General features: G+C 42.0%; 1 protein-coding gene across 2 annotated transcripts in view; it reads right to left on the bottom strand.

Moving 5' to 3' along the window:
- Positions 1-6185: 6185 nt before the first annotated feature.
- The window catches only part of LOC115576437 (TANK-binding kinase 1-binding protein 1-like), a 41342-nt gene continuing 36964 nt past the window's right edge, over positions 6186-10563 (bottom strand). For both annotated transcript variants that reach the window (XM_030409038.1, XM_030409037.1), the window contains exons 7-13: positions 9883-9950; positions 9679-9785; positions 9377-9567; positions 8978-9253; positions 7744-7824; positions 7426-7653; positions 6186-6627 (exon numbers count right to left, since the gene is read on the bottom strand). In XM_030409038.1, coding sequence (XP_030264898.1) covers positions 6499-6627; positions 7426-7653; positions 7744-7824; positions 8978-9253; positions 9377-9567; positions 9679-9785; positions 9883-9950 — 1080 coding nt within the window. In that variant the 3' untranslated portion in view covers positions 6186-6498. The remainder of the gene's footprint in view (positions 6628-7425; positions 7654-7743; positions 7825-8977; positions 9254-9376; positions 9568-9678; positions 9786-9882; positions 9951-10563) is intronic.

Below are 10563 nucleotides of genomic sequence, written 5' to 3'. Positions count from 1 at the left end.
AATGGTGGTCAATGCAGCGGAGGCGCCAAACAACTGTCAGCCAGCCAAGAAATATGGAGTTACGGAGTGTATGTCCGAAGATGACGAGTCCAAAAAGATCGTCTGAAAACGCTAACAGTAAGAGGAAAGCTTATCGTGGTCCTCTAAGCGGCCGCTTCCAAGAGATTGACAGGAGGGTATGTGAGTTTGTTATAGAGAATGAATTTTGGTTATCGGAGTCTTTTTCTGAAGTCTTGAAAAGAGGAGTCGTCTTATAATCACGGTCGTCCTATATTCGGGTCAATATGGTATATTTCGTATGAGCTCACTCATGCGTGCTTGCGCCCTCCCAGAACTCCCATTCCCCACGCTGGCTTACTTTCATTTTTAAAAATTGCGTCAGTCTAATTTTGCTTCGGATGCGGGTCGGGCGTCGGTATCAATTTATAGCGGGTCGGCTCGGGTGCGGAATGTAATTTGTGCTACTGTCGGGAAACGGTTCGGACGCGGTTTTAAGTACGACGGGTACGGGCGGGTGCGGGTTTGCAAAATAAGACCCGTGCAGGACTCTGACCTACAGCTATACTTTTGTGTTTAGTACCAAGCACAAAAGTCTCCTGAAGACTTTTCAGCTCTCATCCAAAGGGGCTTCTTCAGTTCTAACTAAGTGGAGGGGAGTTACAGTCTTTTATACCTTGTGTGGGAGTGTCCTTACAGAGTCATTAAGGACAGGTGTGAGCTCTAAGATTTAGTGTTCCTAGGGCCACTTGTGGGTCGTTGACCTAACCGGCCTTCGTCTGGATGATTATGTCAGTACTTTTCAAGCAGTAGGGCAATAGCCAATAAGAGAGAGCTGCTGATATTGTAAACACTCTAGCTCTTGAGTACATTAGTGAGCATAATAGTGTTGACAGGCTAATGAAATTGACGGTTACAATTTGGACTAATTTGTCCTGCAAAGTATTAAAGTCGCCATCACAGTTTTATCTAACTTCCTGTCCATTTTACAGTTAGCAGTCCCCCCCTCCTCTCTGTGTCACCACAGCTGTAATGGGATGACATACATGAGCAGCGAGAAGGAGGATTGTGCTCTCTGTGCATTCACAAGCTGTCAGGACTGTCTCTTTATGGAGTTCTCTGCCCTGATTGAATAAAGTGGGCAGGGATACCACTGCATGAGTAGGGGGAGGAGAGACATGACCAAACACTGTATATTTTTTTCAACAGCCAGTTGATGTGCCACAGTTTGCTTACGTGAGCTGGTGTGTAATGTGCCAATATTTGTCAAGCTTGTAGTTTGAGATTATGAGATGGAAATCTGCGAAGAGTCTCCCTATGTACATGAAGCAACTCCTGACATAACTCCTGTAGTCTAAGGCACTGGTGTTTCGAAGTACAGCTTCACAGTTATGACAGCATGGCTTTAGACTTTTGGTGTGTGCCTATGGATGCTGTGAAAACAACAAATGAAAGTTATCTCCATTTTATTGAAGTAGAGGCAACAAAATCAACCAACTGAAGAACCACTTTATATATACACACACATATACATATATATGTGTGTTTGTGTGTTGTTTGTTTGTGTCACATTAGACCACAGTGATCTGTATTGCTCAGTACCACTTGGGGTAAGGCTTCTGCCTCAGATTTTGAAATGCTCTGGCATTTTGTGTATGGATAGCAGTTTGACCTGTGTGTGTGTGTGTGAGAGAGAGACAGCAAACACACATAGCTAATGCTAAGGTAGTTAATCCATTTACACTGTGACAAAATATACACACATCATAGACTCACCCGGAGGTTAAACTGTGACCAGTGTTCCCATCTTAAAAACTGAACCCTAACTATGACTTTGTTGAGTCTGATGAACAGTAATGATGGAGGTGTTGCACAGAGGCTGATCACGAGTCCTCTCTGCTCTCCCACACCTTTCTGTTGCCTTCATGGAGGAAGAACTCAGTTGATCAGTGAGAAGTGAGAAGTGCCTTAGGCCTTTGGGGCTTTAGCCCCCCGGCCCCCACTTCTGGTGAAGTGTCCTTGAGCAAGGTAGTGAACTTCAGTCATGTCAAATGTGTAAAATCACTTGTGACACAATGTGCAGATATAATGAAAATGACTTTGCTTCATTAATGTTAGAATCTCTTCCTTTTTTTTGCTTTATAAGTTTGGCTTTCATCCTTTCAAACAATAAGAGCTAAAGGTAAAAAACTAAACAAAAAGAAAACAGTTTCAGTCTCTGTAGATATCTGCCCTTAATTTCTCAGTCTTTTCAGCACAGTCGCTCTGATGCAAACAAAGTGATGACAATGACAAGTGTGATAGTTTTCTGGCCTCACTGCAGGTTGCTGATCTTTTACTGCTCAAAGCTTGCTCCTTTATGGCTATGGAGCCGTAAAGGAGCTCAATGAGAGTTCTCATTTCAGTCTCATTGTAGTCTTTTTTGGTCTCAAACATTTCTCATTTGTTTCTCCTAAAATTCCTTAGGAGCAATAGGTGAGACTTGAGACTTTACCGCCTAAACCTTGCTCCTTTCCAGCACTGGGGAGACATTCTGAGACTTCATTGAGAGCATGATGAGATCTCCTTTGAAACTTACAAGGAGCCCAAGTTGAGATTTTCTGCGCCTGTTTCTCAGGAGAAACAATTGAGAAAAAGTAGAAATCAGCCACAGCCTCACTTTGGTCTCACATAGATCTCATAGTTGTCTAGGAGAAATGAATGAGACACTACTGAGATCTCTTTTCCAATTTTTGTTTCCTCTGGGCTTTCACTGTCTTTTTAATACAATGGGAAACCTGCATTTGGTACAAAGCAAAATATTTAAACTCATGGGTGTGCCCTAATGTGTGAAACTGGATTGTAAAATATGTTATGACTAAGCTCATCTTTGTTAGGTAAAAGACAGATGTATGTGCATATACCTCTCAGCTGAATCTACTGGTCTATCACACTATCGCCCTTTTGCTGGTAAAAAAATGTATAAGGAGACAGGACAGGCCAGGGCTAGCTGGTTAGCATGCTGACTTCAGTGGACATATCTGCAACACAGTATATGATGTCTATGCTGTTTTGTTTTTTTTCCACACTGTTGATGATCTTATCTTTTAAATTTCTCTTTTAATCTGATGATTATGAGATACAAAGTCATATTTATGAGGGAGAGAAAGCAATAGTGAAAAACATCTGGATAACAATTGATAATGGAAGTATCTCATTATGTGAAACGTTCCCAAAAGTGTGAAATACTTAGTCACAGTTAAGATAATATTCAACAATTATAAGTGGCGAACATGGTCCTCCACAGGTCTCTGCCTTGTGGGTTTAACCATGCACTTTCATTACGACAGCAGGTGCTCGTTTTCTCATGTTTGTTTTTATTATTTTTCTAATTAGTGGGCTGTGCTCGCCAGCCCACTATTGTTATTCACCGCGCCTCTTCTTATTTTTCATCCTACGTCCTTTTTTCTGTCGCTAACTCGTCCCGCACCGTTGAGCGCACACACACAAAAATTATATTAAAACGTGCGGCTCGATCGGACTCGGGTTGCTATTATTTTTCTCACCAGAATATTAATTCTTACGTCTTACGACGCGAAAAACTGCGAAAAATTTCCCATAAGGAATGAATGGGACGAGGTCAAAAAAGTCGCAAATCTGCGACGTCTTTCAAACATCTCCTGCTCTGGCACACGTTCACCTAGAAACACCATTCAAACTTTAAAATGTAGGCATAAGTCCTGAGTATTTTAGTTGTATTTGAACTTTTTTCCTACGATGTGTAGTTTTTGAACTGTGACCCTTGAATGACGGTGAGTGATTTTGGAAAAATTCTGGGTTTCCAATGATTGTGTATGGCGGAATGTTTGTGCAGCAGAGTGGAGGGGGCCAACTGACAGAGTGGCCGAGACTCAAAAATTCTCTCAGAAATTTTCTCTTTCCGTGACGATCCCGGCCACAAATTACGCTCAAAATCAGTGATATTTTATGATATCATGTATGATTTCGAATAAATAGCACTAGTTTGACGTCCAAGATGTGAGACTGAAATGGCTCTCAAATCAGCTGTCCCAGGCCGTTGCTATGGGCCCTTGCCAACTGTCACCTAGCAACCAAGATCAGCTGGGCCAACAGAGAGAGTGACAGACAGACAGACAGACAGACAGACAGGAGACACACATGATACAGACAGACAGACAGACAGACAGGAGACACACATGAGACAGACAGACAGACAGACAGACAGGAGACACACATGAGACAGACAGACAGACAGACAGACAGACATCAGACAGACAGACAGGAGACACACATGAGACAGACAGACAGACAGTCAGACAGACAGACAGACGACAGGCAGACAGACAGACAGGAGACACACATGAGACAGACAGACAGACAGACATCAGACAGACGGATAGGAGACAGACGGACAGACAGACAGACAGACAGGAGACACACATGAGACAGACAGACAGACAGACAAGAGACATACATGAGACAGACAGACAGACAGACAGACAGGAGACACACATGAGACAGACAGACAGAGAGACATGTACACACACACACACACACACACACACACACAGCCATACTTAAGCGTGCACTCACATGCACACACACACACACACACACACACACACACACACACACACACAGCCATACTTAAGCGTGCACTCACATGCACACACACACACACACACACACACACACACACACACACACACACACACACACACACACATTATATTTCCCAACATTTAAACTATATTTAACAAATATGTTTTCATTCATTCAAGCCAGGAACTCCATTCGAGTATTTAAATGTTTCCAATCATCAATATATTGAGATTTATTGAATTTCTCAGTGTGATTCAGAGTATTTGACTCATTCTCACTGAAACATCTCTTCATACTCCATCAGCTGAAATAAAACAAACTGGAATGCTGGCTCAAATTTGTGTTGAAATGCACTTTTCAGCACAAATTTAAGCTCTCTTGCTCTCTCTGTCTGTCTGTCTGTCTGTCTCTCTCTGTCTGTCTCTGTAGCCTCACATTGTAGGAAAAAAGTGGAAGACACCTGCGAAAAATTTCCCATAAGGAATGAATGGGATGATGTCAAAAAAGTCGCTAATCTTCGACGTTTGTCAAACATGTCCTGCTCTGGCATACATTCACCTAGAAACACCATTCAAACTTTAAAATGTAGGCACAAGTCCTGTGTATTTGAGTTGTATTTGAACTTTTTTCCTATGATGTGCACTTTCTAAGCCATGAGAGACTCAGAAATGTGCTCTTTACGTGACGCTCCCAGCCACACATGTCACTCAACAATGGTGATATTTTCCAGAGTTGTAGCCACGCTTGTCTTCTTTCTCCCAATGTGTCTACTTTATCGGTAGGATTTATGGTTTTTGAATTATCTGCCTCTAACCGGCAAGAGTAGCTCTCAACTGCTCCATTCACTCCAATGTAAATCGGGAGGAGGATTTTCGAAACTGCACCCTTTTTTAACTCGCTCCTATTACCACATTTCTGAAACTAGGACCACAAAACTTGATGAGTTTGCTTTTTCGTCACGGGGCAAAGCGCACAGCCCACTCTCGCGATTTCCTGGCGGGGAATTGTCTAGTTTCATTTTTACCATGGGAACTTTTTACACTCTTGAGTTTACGTATAGTTTGTTTTGGAACTGCACTCACCTGTTGAGTCCCTCTAATAGATCATTTAAACTATCCTTCAACCATTAATTATTATTAATTATATTTGGAAACTGGCTATTAGCCAACATGGTGTAAATGTTGTTATCCAATTCAAAGAAGAGTGCATTACTAACTAAATTACTTATTTTTATCCTCTAAATCATTTTACCTTACAACAGTTATTTTCATGTCCAGAAATCTTTTGAAAAAAGCAATTTTGAGCTGTCACAAGTTGTCATGTGAGCTGTAACATCCAGGAGGTCTGATGCATGTTGGGACATGATAACAACAAATGCCTTTGAAAACTAGCATGTCTTCTGGCTTCTCTGAGATCACCACACATGACATTACCAGTGGAGCTCCAGCAGCTCTTGTCTCTCTGGCAGTGTATCCAAGAGATACAACACTATGTAATTTCTTTACATCTGCTAGTTCTTTAGCACTAAGGTCTTTGTACAATGGAGAGTGTGGTTGTGAGAAGAGAAAAATCACTATTTCATACAGTATTGTTGATATGGAGCTTTGTGAGAGATGTATGTCCTTGGTGGACAAAAAGGAATAGATTTAAAAGCTGGACATGAATATATAAACATTTGAGCCTGCAGGGTTAGAAAAACAAAGGTCACTGGTTAGATTCCAATATCTTAATTGGAAGGGCAGAGGGAAATGTCCCTTGAGCAAGGCATGTAAACCCTTTACCACAAGACTGGGGTCGTACAGGGCAAGTTCCATAGAAAGAAGCATGCAGGCTTATTAAACCATTGCTGGAAAAAACCTAAAATCAGGCAGGGCCTGGTGCCCATCTCTCACAAAGAAGTCATATCTTGCTGTTCTCCAAGTGGGAATCGATGTGTTTGATGAGGGCGTCATCAGGGTAACCAGTAGGGAAGGTCAGCTGACACAGAGGACAGCTACGAACAGCACTCTCCTCTGACTCCATCCATAACTACAGACAGAGGAAGACACAAGTGTCAGTGAGTGAAGCTCAAATTTTGAGTAAAATCTCAGAATCTCATCTCAGTTTTCACTAAACAATAACCAACAAATTAAACCAACGTTTAATTGTTATTACAACCCATTGCAAGTTTTGCTAACTTGTGAACCTTTTAAGGTGATACAATTTAAGTATTGCTTGTACTGACTGGTCTGCACTGATGGATCAAAACGTTCTATCAATACAGCTCAAACTGACAACTTTTGCTTATTTCCAATATGCTATGTTAGATTTTATATTTACATTTCTAACTTTTGGAGAAACAACTGCGTTTTCTCTGCCTCAGAAAGTTCTGATATTATACCATCCCACTTCTGCTTAGTGTAGTGGAGTTTGTTTGTCTACGGAAGTCCAGAGGGGAAAATGTGATTTCACAATTGGATTTAACAACGTTTTCCACATACATATTACATTACATTATGAAATCATTCAAATGTAAATTCAAATATGTAAATTACATTTCAATATAAAGACTGCACCCTTTGAAAAAGAAAATTAAAAAAGCCATCTGCCATTTTGCACATACAAGCATGTGAAAATGAAAATGCAACGTGGATTATTACGTTAGTGTTGCACACATATGTGACAATTCTATTGTGGAATTACACTTTCATTCTCAGGTTGTCTCAGGTTGTAAATTATTGGGTTTGTTTTCTCTATATTTTTTTCCCCATGTATCCTGTCATGTCATGTATTTCCATGCAGGGAATCTATTAGCTGCTTTATGACATTCTCATGTTTCCTACTCACGTTAATGGAGGGCCAAGACTGAGCATGCTCAGTGTTCATGTAGGGAGGCAGATGGCAGGAGAGGGTGGCAGGGCCCTCAGGTGCTGAGAAGGAGGGATGATGGGGCTGTTTCCTAGGAGACGGAAACGAAGGGTGTAGGGGCTGTTCCCTAGGAGACGATGAGCCAATCCCAATTGCACCAAGTGTCTGAGGCGGGCTGGCAGCCGGCGATAGGTATGTGCATACATCCTGTAAATTTACACAACATACACATCTTCACAATGAATATCTCTATGAATCCATAAGCAGAGCCACACACACATTTATCATGGACTTCACCTCTTCATCATCAGAGGACTGTGGTGGTGTAACCAGTGGGGTGGGCTCTGGTGGGTTGTCAAGGTGACAAAAGTGATGCACCTGGATGAAAGGAGGGTCAGGGGAGAGCATGATGATTAAATATCATCAAGTTCAATGGTTATACGTCAGTGTTTCTGTCTAAAACAAACAGTGGTGCAGAAAGCATGTCTTGTTTTGTAAAGGGTTTTATATGAATTAAAGTGAAACTCTTGCCAAAATGCAACCAAGGCTTTTTTTTGTGAATGTATATGAGTCAAACCTACATGTAAAAGCATATTACGACAAAAGGGGCACTTTTAAGATTTACTGTATTTTCATATTCGGGTCAAACTCATTTTCAATGGGAGTGCTAAGGGCAAATTAGCACTACCATCAAAATCGACACGTCATGAAACTTTGCTCGTAGTATCACCAGGGTCTCTACACATGAACACGAGCATTGAAAACATTGTTTGTGTACACAGAGTTTACTAAAAAGAGAGTTTTTGGACGACTCATGTTAGCAGATGTTTCTTCCGCTAGCCGCCGTCCTGCCAGTGAGAAGTGTCGATCTCTGAATGCGACGTAACATGGAGGACAGTTAAGGTGGACCGCTCCTAAAGCTTGGTTCCATATAAATGCACAGATAATTCATTGTTGTGTCGTTAGCGAAAAACAATATTGACCTTGAAGTTGAAAAAGGAGCCTCATATAAGAAACAATACTAAAATCAAAAGCTGGAAAAGTCACGTGAGATATCGCGTGGATAGTTGTTGCTGGAAGACAGTAGTGTTCCACCTTAACTCTCGTCCATGTTACGTCACATTCGGAGATCGATACTTCTCGGTTGCCATGACGGCGGCTAGCAAAACAAGTTACTGCTAACTTTAGTTGTTAAAAAACTTTTTTTTTAGTAAACTCTGTGTAAACAAACAATGTTCGCAATGCTCATGTTCATGTGTAGAGACCCTGGTGATACTATGAGCAAAGCTTCATGTTGTGTCGAGCCTTCTTACTGTTTTAAAAATAGCGATTCTGATGCTAGCGCTAATTTGCCCCAAGCACTCTCATTGAAAATGAGTTTGAACGAAAATACGGTAAATCTTAAAAGTGCCTCTTTCATCGTAATTTTGCTTTTACATGAAGGTTTGACTCATATACATTCACAAAAAAAGCCTAGGTTGCATTTTGGTGAGAGTTTCACTTTAAAGTAAAGGAAAGCTCTCACTCTGACCTCAGCAGCCAAAGGGAAGCCCAGGTCCAGAGCACAATGATGAGGACTGCTGCTCAGGCTGCTGCCCCCACCTCTCTCACCTCCCCCTCCTCTCTCTCCCCCGGCTCCATGAGCCGAGGCTGGTCTGACCAGGCCCACCAAGGACGCACGCAGCTGGGGTTTGGCTTGGCCAAAACCCTGCATCTCCCCAAGGAGCGGCCTGGGCTTAGGGAGGGTGGATACTGGATCTCTCATCAGGCGAGCTGATGGTCTCTGGATGACTGATGGGTCAGATACCTTGGAAAAAGGTCAAAACAATTGTCAGGCAGTATACCTGTAGTTTGATAGTTAAAATAGACAAAATATTAATAAGCGCATGTCAGATCTTCAAACCAAGTTATACCAAAAATCAAGCCTCACCTCTGAGTAACTACGGCGACCCTGGAATTTTGCTCGTAGGCGGCTGCTCGTTGGCTGATGGGAGTAAGAGGCAGGGCCATCGTTTGGTGACAGAGGAGGAGAGGTAGTGGGGAGGAGCCTGTCAGGAGAGAGTGAGGGGTGTTGGGGGGAAGTAGGGGAGAGACGCTGAGGAGCCGGGGGAGGACGAGAGACTTGAGGAAGAAGAGAGAAAGACAGACATTTTGGCTTTTTGGCTCAATAATACAGAAGGATAGTGACAATCAATCGAATGCATCAACCAAGAAGCCACTCAGGTGACCTACCCGGCTCCTGTGAGACGTGTCGCAGAAGGTCACTCTGTTTCACTGCCAGATTGCGAACACGACCCAACTCCTCTGTTAGCTCAGTGTAAGCTAATGCTAGGTTCACCCTGCAGCATGAAGAGAGTGCATGAATACACAAATAAATAGAAACAGAAACACTGCAGACTGGTTGTAAAATACTGTCCTATTTAAAGTAAGACTCACTGTTCGTCCCCGGCTTTCTTTATCCATTCCACATCACAGTGTTCACAGTGTGTGGACAAGTCCTGTGACTGACAGAGAGACAGACACAGTGCTGTCTTAACATCTTTTCTAATACATCTCTGTAAATCTATTATGTACTGTATTTCATATATTTGTTTATCTACATATGGTCTAGCTTTGGCTTTCTTCCCTCTACTGCAACACTTGCACTACTATTTCATTTTTGTTTTATTTTTTGATGGATGGATTTTATCTGTGTGTAGCACTCAACAGTCCTTCCACCTCTACTCATGTTTAAATTGGTGGCTGAGTTCATCCTTCTGTCTGTAAGTTTGCTGAAAAAGCTTTTCGCCAAGGCTCTTTGGGAAAAAAGCTAATGTTGGGATCTGTATCTGGTTACTGTGGGGTTTTGTAGTTCCTGGGATTTGGTTTCTATGGTAATATTCACAATATTTGATCACTCATTTGCCATGTTAGTCTTGTTATGAAAATGCTCCTGATATTATGCTGAATATTAATTTTGTGTGAACAGAACCTCTGCTGTGCACATTAAATGTCCTCTAGATTTTCTTATGTGAACCCTGAACCTTCAAACGGTTCAGTTCGAACTCCAGCTGTGATAAAAGGATGTGCCATGGAAGACCTTTTTAGAAATATGACTGGATGCAGGGTAGGCTCATC

Source organism: Sparus aurata, chromosome 23, assembly GCF_900880675.1.
Source record: "Sparus aurata chromosome 23, fSpaAur1.1, whole genome shotgun sequence".
Classification (NCBI taxonomy): Eukaryota; Metazoa; Chordata; class Actinopteri; order Spariformes; family Sparidae; genus Sparus; species Sparus aurata.
This window is presented reverse-complemented; position numbering and strand designations above follow the sequence as displayed.